The sequence below is a fragment of the Mustela nigripes genome, chromosome 12 (genome assembly GCF_022355385.1).
Source record: "Mustela nigripes isolate SB6536 chromosome 12, MUSNIG.SB6536, whole genome shotgun sequence".
NCBI classification, from domain to species: Eukaryota; Metazoa; Chordata; class Mammalia; order Carnivora; family Mustelidae; genus Mustela; species Mustela nigripes.
Window position 1 is genome coordinate 41,365,988 of NC_081568.1, and position 14,676 is coordinate 41,380,663.

At 40.4% G+C, this 14,676-nt stretch overlaps 1 protein-coding gene across 2 annotated transcripts in view; it reads left to right on the top strand.

Annotated features, from left to right (window-relative positions):
* Nucleotides 1-14,676, top strand: part of HMGXB3 (HMG-box containing 3) — a 45,668-nt gene that overhangs the window by 10,804 nt on the left and 20,188 nt on the right. Inside the window, exons 6-11 of one of the 2 annotated variants that reach the window (XM_059417143.1) lie at nt 4,664-4,795; nt 9,290-9,436; nt 9,533-9,705; nt 11,375-11,550; nt 11,693-11,790; nt 14,269-14,367. In XM_059417143.1, the coding sequence (XP_059273126.1) occupies nt 4,664-4,795; nt 9,290-9,436; nt 9,533-9,705; nt 11,375-11,550; nt 11,693-11,790; nt 14,269-14,367 (825 nt within the window). Of the gene's footprint in view, nt 1-4,663; nt 4,796-9,289; nt 9,706-11,374; nt 11,551-11,692; nt 11,791-14,268; nt 14,368-14,676 lie in introns of both variants that reach the window. The other variant, XM_059417142.1, reaches the window with a different exon arrangement.

Below are 14,676 nucleotides of genomic sequence, written 5' to 3' on the forward strand. Positions count from 1 at the left end.
GGAAGAGTTTGTGTGGTAGTGGTATTGGTATTATTTCTTCCTTAAATGTTTGGTAATTGCCAATGAGTCAGTGTGGGCCTGGAGATTTCCAGGGGAAAAGATTTTAAATCTAAAAAAGAAGATTTTTAATCTCAAGTCCAATTTTTAAAATACACACAGGACTATTTAGATTATTTTAAAATAATTTTAGATTATTTAGATATAGATTATTTTTGAGTGAGCTTTGGTAGTTTGTCTTTTAGGGAATTTGTTGATCTCATCTAAATTTTCAAATTTATTGACATAAAATTGTTCAAAACACTACTCTTTTTAAAAACTGTGGTACAATATGCATAACATAAAACTTATGAATTTAACCATTTTTTAAGGGTACAATTCAGGGTCATTAAGTGTATTCACAGTGTTGTGGAATCATCGCCAATACCTATTTCCAGAAGTTTTCGTTACCCAGACAGAAATCTTGGGCCCATTAAGCAATAACTCTACATTCTTCCCTCCCCTAGCCCCTGGTAACCTCTGTTTTACTTTCTATCTCTGAATTTGCATATTATAGGTACCTCACATAAAGGGAATCATGCATATATTGTCCTTATGGTCTCATTTTTTCACTTAGTATGTTTTCATGGTTCACCTGTCTTGTACCATGTATCAGAATTTCATTTCTTTATGGCTGAATAATATTCCATTGTGTGTATATCCTACATTTTGTTTATCCATTCACAGACAGTGATGGACATTTAGTTTGTTTTTATCTTTGGGCCCTTGTGAATACTGCTGCTATGAAATTTAGTGGATAGATGTCTGTTTGAGCCCCTGATTTCAGTTTTTTGGTGAATATACCTAGGAGTGGAATTGCTAGATCATATGGTAATTCTGTTTAAAGTTCCTGAGGAATGCTTATCCTTTAGTATCTGTAGACTGTAGTGATTTTACCTATCTCATCAATGATAATGGTAATTTGGGTCTCTTGTTTTTCCTGACAAGTCTGGCTAGAGGTTATTAATTGTATTGACCTTTGAAAAATCAGCTTTTGGTTTCATTGATTTTCTCTTTTGTTTTTCTTCGTTGGATTTCACTGATATTTGCCCAGATCTTTACTATCTTTTTTCTGCTTAATTTGACTTAATTTATTCTTTCCTAGTTTCTTAAGATAGAAGCTGAGGTCATTGATTTGAAACCTTTTTTCCCTGATACAGTTGCTTAGGGCTATGCATTTCCCTCTAAGCACTGCTTTGGTGGCGTCCCACAAATTTTTTTTTTTTTTTTAAAGATTTTTATTTATTTCTTTGACAGACAGAGATCACAAGTAGGCAGAGAGGCAGGCAGAGAGAGAGGAAGGGAAGCAGGCTCTCTGCTGAGCGGAGAGCCTGATGCGGGTCTCGATCCCAGGACCAAGGGATCATGAACTGAGCTGAAGGCAGAGACTTAACCCACTGAGCCACCCAGGTGCCCCCCACAAATTTTGATGTGGTATATTTTTATTGTCATTTTGTTCCGAATACTTTCTGATTTATTCTTTGACCTATTAGTTATTTAAAAGTACATTATTTGCTTTCCAAATGTTTGGGATTTTCCAGATATCTTCCTTTTACTGACTTCTGATTTAATTCCATTATAGTCAGAACTTTGTAATTTATAAGACTTAATTCCTTTTAAATACATTGAAACTTATTTTATGGCCCAAAATATGGTTTGTCTTGATAAATGTTCTGTGTGCACTTGAAAAGAATGTGTCTTCTGTTGAGTTGGGAGTGTTCTATACATGTCAGGTTAGGTCAAGTTGATTGATAGTGGTCAATTCTTTTATATCCTGACTAATTTTCTCTCTGCTTGTTTGGTCAGTTATTGAAAGAAGGTATCCACCTGTCACTGTAAATACTATTTATCTGTATCTTATTTCATTTTTTTTTAGTTTTTGTGTCATGTGTTTTGACTCTTGTTATTAAGTACTTAAACATTTAAGATAGTTATGTCTTTTTTTTTTTTTAAGATTTTATTTATTTTTTTGAGAGAGCAGGGGCTAGAGGGAAAGGGAGAAGCAGACTCCCTATTGGGCAGAGAGCCAACACACAGGATCCTGAGATCATGACCTGAGCTGAATGAAGGCAGATGCTTAATCATTTGAGCCATCCAGGCATCCCAGGATTGTTATGTTTTCTTGATGAATTGACCCGTTCATCATTATGAAATGACCTCTATCTCTGACAGTATTGTCTGCTATGAAGTTTACTTTGATATTGAGCTTTCTTTTGATTATTATTAGGAAGCTAAATCTTTTTCCAGCATTTTACTTTCAATCTATTTATATGTAATGTACTTTTTTTGTGGGCAGTATATAGTTTGGATCTAAGAGCAAGACCTGACAATCTCTATTTTTTAATTACAGTATTGAGGCCATATACATTTAATGTATGAACATATAGTTAGGTTTACATCTGTCATTTTACTCTTTGTTTTCTGTTTTATTTTGCTTTCTTTTGAACTGAATATTTCTTATGAATCCATTTTATCTCTTACTGGCTTATTAGCTATTTGTTTTAGTTTTTGTGGTGCTTTCTTGAGGATTAATATGTACATCTTTACCTTATCACAGTCTATCTTGTAAAACCTGTGGATAAACAGTCTATTTTTATTTTTTTATTTATTTTTTTTTTTAAAGATTTTATTTATTTATTTGACAGACAGAGATCACAAGTAGGCAGAGAGGCAGGCAGAGAGAGAGAGAGAGGAGGAAGCAGGCTCCCTGCTGAGCAGAAAACCCGATGCGGGGCTCGATCCCAGGACCCTGGGATCATGACCTGAGCCGAAGGCAGAGGCTTTAACCCACTGAGCCACCCAGGCGCCCCAACAGTCTATTTTTAGATGAGAAAGTAGTCATATCTTCAATAAGAAGAGCCACTGCAACCTAATTCATGGTGAAATTACAGGTTTCTCCTGAGCCTTTGCTGTCCTGGAAATTATTATTCTTTCATGATTAAATAAGTGTCAGCCAGACTCTTCCAGAAAGCTTTTATAAATAATACTTAAGAATGAAAAAATCAGCCTTGAACACTAGCGTTTTTTTCCTTATTTCTATAAACTGCTGTTTAGGTTCGTGGTAATTTTATAGTCGTGGCCTAACTGTTTATAGTCGTGGCCTAACTTCAATTTTTACTCTGCTTTCTGGTGGTGGTCAGAATAAATTTTTTTTTTTAGAAGATTTTATTTATTTGACAGACTTGAGATCACAAGTAGGCAGAGAGCAGGCAGAGAGAGGAGGAAGCAGGCTCCCTGCTGAGCAGAGAGCCCGAAGTGGGGCACGATCCCAGGACACTGGGATCATGACCTGAGCCAAAGGCAGAGGCTTTAACCCACTGAGCCATCCAGGCGCTCCCAGAATGAATATTCTGTATAGAGCCACAGTCTGAGCGAAGAGGAGAGATGTTTTATATCCCAGTAATAATAGTTTCTCACAAACCTGTAGAATCATTTACAAGTTACTAAGTGACGTTTTTCCTTATTTCTTACCTCATTGGCTCTTTAGGGTATAGGAAGGGCGGGTGATTTTACAGAGATGAAACCCACGGTCCGAGAGCTAAAGTGACTTAACCCCAGGTCACCCATTGTGTTAGTGCTAGAGTTGGAACTCAAAACTCCGTCTCTTCTGGGTGCCACACCACCCATCCTCATCCTTGACTTGCTACCACTAATACAAACCCCTGTTCCCTAGATGTTCTGGCAGAAGGAACCTAGTAGCAGCTTGGTGTTTCCTCAAGGGAGCTTTTTGCTTTTTGGCCAGTCTTGGGGAGGTGGGATTAATATCTTAGTAAACACCCATAAGGAACAGAACAAATCTGACAGGGAAATGTTTTCTTTGCAGTGTTAATCAAAAATGGAGCATGGCTAATTTGTATTTGCAGCTGAAATGTAATAACCCGTTGTAAGCATTCTATTCAAAGGGAAGTCACTGTAATCATTTCCTTCAAAGGGAAGTCAGGGGAGATGGTGAGAGCTAGTAGCTGAATGTATTCATATGCAAATAAATTCTGTTGTGTATCAGAGGACTTGATTTCTTTTGGAATTCCCATTTTTTTTTAAAGTGCTATTGTTTAGTTTTATATCTCTGAACCCTAAGTCCTTGGTTCTCTGATTTTTAACAAGAATGAAGATGAAGCAAATTCTTCAAAGCATTTAGAACTGTAAGGTGCAGCCAGGTCCATGGAAGCAATCTCGGACCAAGAATCAAAGACTTCAGAGTTCTAGGTCTAGGTGTGGCCTTCATTCACTATACAATTTGAGGCAAAGCATTTAACTACATTGAACCACAGTAGTTACAGTACCTACTTCATAGAGTTGCTCAGAGCATTAAATGAGATGTTGATAAAGTGTTTTAGCACTGTGTGGTACTTGGCTTAATTAGTAGTAATTATCCCTGTCTTTATATTTCTGATACCTATCTGTGTAACCTTGGGCAGCTATCCTTCCTCATATGAACCCAGTTCCTCCATTTCTAAAAAATGGATTAATCTTAGGACCTTTACATTTCTGACCATTTAAGATACCATGAATTGGCTATCCTTCTACAAGCTGGCGTCTTCCTGGCATTGTTGTGGTTGTAATGGTCATCATGATCCAAGAGGGGTTACACTGTGGTGTTGATTCTGACCCCCTCTTTTCCTTACAGACCACTACGTACACCCGCCGGGGCCACGGGACATGCACCAGCCCAGGTTGCTCCTTTACATATGTCACCAGGCACAAACCACCTAAGTGCCCCACCTGTGGTAACTTCCTAGGAGGGAAGTGGGTCCCAAAGGTAAGCTCCAGTGGTTATTGCTGCTTTGGAAGCCCTACAAAGTAGGCTTCCTGGTCCCCTTTAGAACAGAGGACTTAAAAAATAAGTACTCGTTCTTATTTTCTGACTATGCAAATAAGTTTCATTGTGACTGTTTAAAAAAGAGAATAAAAGAGTTATCCATAATCTTATTCCATCCAAAGAAAAATCATTGTTAATATCTTGGTGTATTTTCTTTCGTTTTTTTTTCTGTGAATATACAAGTTCTATAGCTTCCCCCTCCCTTTTTTTTTTTAAAGATTTTATTTATTTATTTGACAGAGATCACAAGTAGGCCGAAAGGCAGGCAGAGAGAGGGGGAAGCAGGCTCCCTGCTGGGCAGAGAGCCCGATGCAGGGTTTGATCCCAGGACCCCAGGACCATGACCCTAGTCGAAGGCAGAGGCTTTAACACACTGAGCCACCTAGGCACCCCCCCTGCTTTTTTTAACTTAATATATCATGCCATTAAATACCCTTCAAGACCATTATCATTAATTGCTTTATAACTTCCCATGAATGACTACACCATGTTGATTTATTCATTTCCTGTTAACGATTAAATTTTTAATGATCCACCCTCCACACTGACTGCTTAGTTACTCAGGTGCATAACTCACATCTGCTCACTTACTAGCTCAAAGTCCTTTCAGTATCCTATAGTTCCTATTAGGTGTAGAGGTTTTTAACCTGATATTTAGGTCTTTCATAATTAACTTTCCAAATGTATACCTGTGTCTCTGTTTCTTTCTAAATAAATGACGCCTGATACATGAATGAGCACTAGAGCTGTGCTGCTGTGAAGTTCAGTTCAGCATGTTTTTTTGATCCTTGTTTTATGCTTTGCACTGATATAAATCATACATACTTGCCACATTTTTTACATAAGACTGTAAAGGTCAAAAGAATTAGAGTAGGCAAGGATGGGTTATAGAAGCATGGTCTTGAAGGATTAGTAGAATTTGGGTAGGTAGGAAAGGAAAGAGAGTGCTTTGTTTTTGTGAAAATCTTTAGGCCAGGTATGTGTTTGTTAGGTGTTTAATTCAGCATGATCCAAACTTAGCTGTGTAGAGAAAACTGATGTAGTGGCATACCTATTGAGTTCCCTGGGGGCAGTTTCTGTAGAGCATCTGAAAAATACTGGGATGGTGGCTTTTGCCCTCTGGCTGAGTGTTGGGAGTTCAGGGCATCACAAATCCCAGGAGACAGAATAGAATTGGGGTGCTTGGCTGGCTAAGTTAGGAGAATGTGAGATTCTTGATCTCCAGGTTGTGAGTTCAAGCTGCACATTGAGTGGAGATTACATACAGACATACACAAACATGGAAGAAGTAAGAGAAAAAGAAAGGAAACAGGTATTTGGTCTCTACACCAGGTTCCTGGCACTGAGTTTCTAAACCCCCAGAGATTTCCTGAGTGATAGAAGAGAGAGGAGCATCTTTGGGGTGTGGGGGGGCGGTGGAGTACACTTCTGGGGTCAGCTCAGCTTTCCTCAGTTTAAATATTTGCCTCCTGGGGATTTTAGCTGTGAAACCTTGGGCAAGTCACTTTATGTCTGTTCTTACTGGTTTATCTTTCATCTGATAGTGGAAGTTAACAGTAGTGCCTACCTCATTAGGGTTGGTGGAAGGATCAAATGAGATTATCCCTGAAAAGTGGATGGCACATTCCTAGATTAAATCCTCAGTCAGGGGTCACTGCTGCCACTATAGTGTAGCAGTGTAATTGTCTCTATTATGTTCTTCATGCTGTCACTTCAGGGGGCAGGAAGGATCCAGTGCTAGTGTGTTTCAGGAGATTTTGTTGAGTTTCTTTTGCTCACCACCTCTTTTGTGATGCTGTGCAGCCATTTGGTTTCCTCCCACCCTAATTATTCTCCCCAAAATGTACTTCCTAAGCTGCAGTAGAGAGATTGAATAGGGTAGTTGGGATCCTTCTTGGCCCTTCTTCACAGATGCACAGCAGATCTGTCAAATGACCTTATTTCTTGTGCTTTTGCATGGAAGAGTTCTGACTGCTCCTGTGGCCTTGTCTCCTTCAGGTTCTGTTTTTACTTCAGCTTTCTTTTCTTTCCAATTTATGTCTGTTTTCCCCCTTTGATTGAAATAACTTTTGATCCATGGTTCTTTTTCTGAGATGAAACTCATGATGGGAAACCAGTTCTTTTTCTTAGTTACTTGTTCCTCATCTTGACAGCTGCTAAGTCAGATTTTTTTTCTCCAAAGGTTTTTATAAGAATTATAATGTAAAGAGTAGATGCTGTGATGTCTTAGTCTCATAGGACCAGAATTGGTGAGCGTAAGAAGAAAAAGGGTAATATTTGAGCATCATTGCACTTGGAATTTTAGAGATAAAAGTAACTTTGGTTTTCAAGATAGTTCAAGTCTCTAGCTGAGGAAAAATAGATTCAAGAGAAGTGACTTGTTAAGTTCACATAGCTAATTATGTCAGTGCTTTTCCACTAAATCACACTTCTCAGTCATTGCTATGCTGTTTAGCTGCAGAATCTTAAGATTTCTGGAGTTCTGATTTTTGAAGCAGCAAGTATAAATAGTTTCTAAAAGCTCTGAATGTGTTCATGCCTGTCAGGAAATGACTCACCTTTTCTTGTATTGTTCCAGAGTTCATACTGGCTAAAATTAGCCCAAGAAAGTTGGGCACTGTTCCCAATGAATTGGATGGAACAAAAGATGGTATATATAAAGCTTTTCAGCCCAAGGCCTCACTCCTTTGGCTCTGTGATTGTGGTAATTGAGGTCTCTGAGCGGGCAACTGGTAGTATTTACCTTCCATCTTAAAAGAAAGTGACATCTAAAAAGGGTAGGCTGAGTTAAGGAAATCTGAACTTGCTAGATAGCTTTTTGCTCTGATTCCTTAAATTATTCAGTCTCCCTGCAGAGGATTTTTATCTGAAATAGCCCACTTAGTGGGCAGTGCTTTGCTCAAAGATTTCATTGCTGAGATTTAGTTAAACTTGTCTCCTGTTTTTCTGCTGACTTTTCAGTCTCCAGGAGTCAGTAGGCTCTATGCGGTTTACTTGGAATTTTTCTCTGTATTTACTTGTCCTTATGGATTATTACTTTGTGTGAGAATCTGGGAATGCTTTACTGGAGATTTCTTGAAGGTTATCCATATTGGTTCCAGAGGCAGTGTGGTGCCCTGCTGGCTTTGGAAATGTGAGGGATTTTGGTAGTCAATGACTGGGTGAATACTGAAATTGAATAACATCAGCCACAGATGCTAATCTTCTGCAATGTGCGGGATTCCCCTGCACCATGAATTGGGCCACACAGAAGGCTATGTACTGCTGTCGGTGAACACTGAGAGCCTGGCTTTTATTTCATGGTGACAAAATGAGGGTTCTAATGAAGTTTGTCGTAGGTGACATGAGTAATTTTTTTTTTTTAAGATTTTATTTATTTATTTGACAGAGAGAAATCACAAGTAGATGGAGAGGCAGGCAGAGAGAGAGAGAGAGGGAAGCAGGCTCCCTGTCGAGCAGAGAGCCCGATGCGGGACTCGATCCCAGGACCCTGAGATCATGACCTGAGCCGAAGGCAGCGGCTTACCCCACTGTGCCACCCAGGTGCCCCGACATGAGTAATTAGATATGAAGCACAGCATAGATAGAACCCAGCTTTTATCCTCGTTGATAGGGTCTTTCGCCATTCACATGGAATTTAAAAACCTTTCTGAGACCTGTTCTGAAGACAACCACTGTTTTATAAGAAAAGAAAATTGTGTACGTGTATGTATATAAATATAGGTGTCTGTATAAATAATAGTATGTTTCCACAACAGTGCTGACGGGATAAAAGCTATGGCACTAAGGAATTTTTTTAAAGTAGGTTGATCTGAAATAGAAGCTGATGTTTTTAGTGAGTTTGATTATTTTCTAGTAAGTAATTAATATGTATGAGTTAATTTGACCAAGGGAGAAGCTTGTGGCATGTGTGTAGGTCAGCCTTAAGATTTATCTGACAGAATCTGGAACAAAAGGGTTTGCCCCAATAGAATTGGAAGCTTTGAGTCTCTCCATGTGAGATTTGACCACATTGGGATTAACTGAATCTCATAAAGGGACCACCAAAACAAACAATTAGGACTTCTAGGCCTACTATGGCAATATGTGAGCTTCTATCTAGATGTAGAGAAGCAGGCTTTAAAGGTCAGGCCCGAAATGCCAACATTTGTTTGCTGAAACTTGAAGCCATCAATAAGAAACTTGTCAGGAGGAGAACAGCTTTATCCTAAGTAAGGTGTTCTATAAGTGAAAGGAGCCAGAAGTCAAAAGACTTAGGTTCAGGCCAGTTTTGTAGTTGGGCCCATAAGCTAGCCTGTTAGTCTTTCTGGGTCTCCCATCTCCTTATGTGTTACCCATCCATTTTTGTCGTGAGGATCACGAGAGAGTACTTGGGATGTGGTGTCTATCATAAAATGCTGTATGCATAAAGGCATTCTTATTTTTTTTTCCCAGGAAAAGCCAGCCAAAGTCAAAGTGGAATTGGCTCCTGGAATCTCCTCCAAAGGCTCGGTGGTTAAAAGGAATCAGCAGCCTGTCAACACTGAGCAAAACTCCCCTAAGGAAAACGCCTCCAAACTGACTCTGGAGAACTCGGAAGCTGTAAGCCAGCTCCTAAGTGTAGTTCCTCCAAGAGAAGTGGGTGAGGAGAATGAGTGGGAGGAAGTGATCATCTCAGATGCCCATGTTTTGGTCAAGGAAGCTCCTCGGAATCGTATAGCAGCCATGAAGACGCCGGTGGTCAAGAGTGGTGTGCAGCCTGAGGTCTCTCTGGGGACAGTTGAGAATGACAGTCCTGGACCAGACATACCACCACCAGCTGAGAGGACCAGCACCTCCAGTCCTCTCCCTGCGCCTAAAAAGCCTACAGGGTAAATTAACGTGCTAATATATTGTAGGGTTGTATTTAGAATAGCAGGTTGGGAAATGCCCCTTGTTTTATCCTGTGTCCTTACAGCATTCCTAAGAGGGATGAGAGCCCAATTAATGATTCCTATTTTAGAGATAAAGAAACCAAGGCCTAGAGCCACGGAATGATTTTGCCTTTCCTGTTACACTCTGCTGTCTGTGCATTGCTGTTGTGTTCCTGTACATCTCTTGTCATTTTCTCTGAAGCAATTACTGGGTCCTGCTAGTACAGGCTGAGGGCGGTGTTACAAACTAGTATCCAATCCTGGATACTAGATTTGGAAAGAAAACCCTTATTAAGCCATCTTCTAGAATGATTCCTGTCCTGGTGGTCAGAGGATTCTGTTCTGATTATGATCTGTCTCTGCCTCCGTTTGACTTTCGGCATTGTCCCTTCATGCCCGTTCTCGCCTCTGAAAAAATCTTGAGTTGGGTATTGAAAAAAAAATCTAAAATTTAATGGCTGGCCTGCACAGACCAATAAGGATTATGTGTAAAGCATACACAGCCCAGTGCCTTGCTGATGGGAGGAGGCCCATAAATAGGGGTTATTTTTCCTCTCCCTTCCCTCCTTAAAGGCCTGACTGGATTTTTCATGTGGCCCCTTTCCAGACATTGTTGTTGTCTTAATCTGCCCTTATTTGTTTATACTGGTGGCTCTCAACAGGGAACACTTTGGCCCCAGGGGACATTGAGGCAGTGTTAAGAGGCATTTGGGGTTGTGAAAACTGGGCGGCGGGTGGGGGGTGGGTGGCGGCAGAGGTGCTGCAGGCCTCTGGTGGGCAGAGGCCAGATGCACGACTCAACATTCTACAGTGCACAGGACAGGCCCCCCAACAAGGAGTAGCCAGCCCAAAATGTCAGCAGTGTCAAGGCTTAGAAAATGTGGTGTATAGTATTCGATTTGATGTTTTATTGTTGAATAGGAAATATATTCACATGTTTCAAACTCGAGATATAAACTGAAACAGATCTCTCTTCTAGCCTGTCCTTCACTCATCCATTTCCAATTTCCATACACAGTATTCCCATCTTCCTGTGTTTCTAGGCTAATTTTACACAATGTGTAAATGTATAGATGTGTATGTGTGTATACATGTATTTTTTCCCTCCCTTTTTTACACAGATGGTAGCATAACTTAAATACTTCTGCATCTTGCCTGTTTTTATTTAACAGTATACTTTGGGCATGGTTCTTTATCCTTAGAGAATGAAGCCATGCAGTTTAGACCTTTTGTTTTGGGCAAGTGAGTCACTTGGCAAATGTGTATTGAGGCCTTCTGTGATGTAGACTATGCTCAGCACCAGAGCTACAAAGAAAATGTGACTTTGTTCTGCAGGGTCTCTTAGCTGCCCTCATGTGGGAGACTGAGCGACTTGAAATACTAATTAGAAGCAGATCAGATAGTATGACTACAGTAGCTGTCGATGTTCTGCATTGTAGGCATTCTTCTGTGCTTTTTTATCTTCATAATGACCCCATGAAATACCTCTCTAAAGCCTGACAGTTTATTATACTGTCCCTCTACTCAAATGTTATTTGGAGATTATATTTTGGTTTTCTTCACCCCTTGGTCTGGAATTTTTAGATTTACTGCCTTGTTAGTTTTTTTTTTTTTTTTCCCCCCCCAGAGTTGACCTGCTCACCCCTGGGACCAGAGCCCCGGAGCTTAAAGGCAGAGCTCGGGGCAAGCCCTCATTACTGGCTGCAGCAAGACCCATGAGAGCAATTCTCCCAGCCCCATCTAACATGGGCCGAGGCAACAGCATGGGACTGCCCAGGGCCAGGCAGGCCTTTCCCCTGAGTGGTAAGGGGCTGGGACAAACCTGGGAGTGGGGAGCTGTCCAATGGGAAGGGGACAGGAGTGGGAGTTGTTGAGAATGGAGATGAGAGACTTAGGGAGACTCTGAATGCACTGAAGTCACCAGTTTGGCTCCTGATTGTCTCAGATAAAACCTCCTCTGTGAGGACTTGTGGCCTGAAGCCAAGCACACTGAAGCAGCTGGGCCAGCCGATCCAACAGCCATCTAACACCAGCGAGGTGAAGGTAAGACTCATTCTCCAGAGGTGGGGCTTTCCAGGAGGCCTGTTGCTCTGAGAATAGGACTTCTGTTTAGTGTCTCAAAGCCATAAGCAAAAAGCCTGTTCTTATACTGGTAGACCTCTGGAATGAAGTTGAGCATGATGAGTTACTTATTTTTAGTGAAATTTCTTTTCTTGTTATAAAATGAATGCATGCTTTTAAACTTTTAATTTAGAAATAACTTTGAGGGGTGCCTGGGTGGCTCAGTTAAGCATCTGCCTTTGGGTCAGGTAATGATCCCGGGGTCTCGGGATCAAGTCCTTTGGCTCCCTGCTCAGTGGGGAGCCTGTTTGTCTCTCTGTCTGCCCTCCCCACCACTTGTACTCTTCTTCTATCTCTTAAATAAATCTTAAAAAAATAATTTTGAAACTTAGTGAACAAATTGCATTGCAAGAGTACAGATAGTACAAAGAGCACCCGTGTACTTTTTACCCATAGTCACTTACTATTATAGCCCCTTTTGCTTTGTCATTTGTGCTCCTGTGTGCTTCTAAAATACAGGTAATTTAAGGGGATGTTACATGTCCTTTTGCTTCTTAATACTTCAGTGTGTATTTGCTAAGAATAAGGATATTCTGCTACTGACACGTTGATACAATATTTCAGTCTGTCATTTGCATTCCCATTTCATCGGTTTTACCCAATTATGTCCTTTATAGCATTTTTCCACTCCAGTAGAGGATTCAGTCTAGGATTGGGTAATTGCATTTAGTTGTCTTGTTTCTTCAGCCTCTTTTGAAAAAATGAATGCATGACTGTTGTAGAAAGGTAAGGCAGAAAGAAAGAAAGTCCTTTGTAATCCTGCTACCCAGAGCTAACTACTACTGGCAGTCTGCGCCCATTCAGCCTTTGAGTCCTTTCCTGTGTTTGTGTTTTTTAATATTATTCTTTTTTTTAAACCAAAAACATGGCTCTTACTTCACATTGTGGTTTGTAGCCAGTATAATCCTTTAAACTTAATGATAGGGTTATTAGAGGCTTCCCAGAAGCCAAAAATTCAGTGTATTCAAGCACATTTACTCTTAGGTATTTTTTGTTTTGTTTTGTTTTTTGCTTGTTTTAGTTCTTTTTCCATATGTGACTAGAATAGTTATGATCAGAATTCCCTAAATCAACATTTTTTTTACTAGACATCTTTTTTTGGGTCATGCACATTTTTACATCACAGCCCAGTAAACTTATCCATACCTGTATACTTAAGAAGTAGAGGGAAGCTATTTATGCCTTTATTATATGCAGTCACTTTGCTATTTTTCATTTTGCAAAATGCTGCTTTCAACTCATTAAATTAATTTCACGATCCCTCTGTAGTTGAAAACCCTGTTAGACCAAAATTGAAATAGGAAAATCAGGCTAGCTTATCCCTTACCGTGTGTTCTGCTGGGCAATTTCCCTTTCTCCAGATTTGCCCCCAAAAGAATATCAACTGACTTTTACTTTGAAGGCTGACGTGTTTGTCACCCGGATGTGGTGTCAGCACTGTGTGTGTGTGTGTGTGTGTGTGAGAGAGAGAGAGAGAGAGAGAGAGAGATTGATTGATTTCTGGATATAGAAGGCTGGTTATTTAGTCAGCTTCCACTGCTTTGTAGACTCCCAGCCCTGAGATTCCCTTTACTTGTGTAAACTCCCAGTCATCCATGTAAGTAGTTTCTTTTTGACTGGCAGCATTGGGTTATTTGTTAAAAGCCATAATCCTTTTGCTAGTTTTAAGCCTGTCAAATTACATGAACTTTTATATTCTAAATATCAACTTAAATTCAGTTTTATAGAATAATTACCTTTAGAATGGTGTCTTCATCTTCTTCAGTTTTGTAAGTAATATCTACATTTCGTATAGAACATTGGAAAATTTTTTTTAAGATTTTATTTATTTGAGAGAGTATGTGGAAGAGAGCAAAAGCAGGGAGAAAAGCAGAGGGAGAGGGAAAAGCAGCAGGGAGCTTGATGTGGCACTTGATCTCAGGACCCTGAGATCATGACCTGAACCGAAGGCAGATGCTTGACCGACTGAGCCACCCAGGCGCCCCGAAAATTGGGAAATTTTGTAAGTGGTGATAAATGGGGAAGCAGTCACGATTTTCCTCTCACCCTGTGACATTTTCGTGAGTAATCTCTCAGACTTCTGTGCCAACATTTAACCACATATTTGCATGTATAATAATCATGAGCTTTTCTCACTTGGTATTAGTTGTCTATCTGATACACAGTATTTCTAATATGCAGTATTAGAAGTTGCACAGAAGAGTATGGCCACACTGGACTTGGAAGTGACACTCAACCTTTGGTGGGCTGCTGATGCTGATTAGCATCCTAGAGGGCTTACATGGAGCATAGCTCTGTACATTCCCTTGGGAAACTATTTCCTCAAGCTGTTTCAGGACACAGGATCTCAGCAGTTTGAGGTTTTAGGAAAAACACCAAATCATTTGTTCTGATCCACAGCTACCAAATGGCCCAGCCAGTAGGACATCTCAGGTGAAAGTTGTAGAGGTCAAGCCTGATATGTTTCCTCCATACAAGTACAGCTGCACTGTAACGCTGGTAAGTGTAGCCAGTGGGTTGACATGGAGAGATGGTTCTGGTTTTCTGGCAGAGGATGAGTAAAAGTCTGAGGGTGGTGGGGAGTGGTCGTTCAGAGTGGTAGTAGGGTCAGGGGTATATCATTGGTTCTGAAGAGGCCATCACTGATAAAAATAATAGCTGCTGAGTGAATCAGCTGGGTTTCTCCCAGGTGATATTTTTTTTTTTTAAGATTTTATTTATTTAGGGGCGCCTGGGTGGCTCAGTGGGTTGGGCCGCTGCCTTCGGCTCGGGTCGTGATCTCGGGGTCCTGGGATCGAGTCCCGCGTC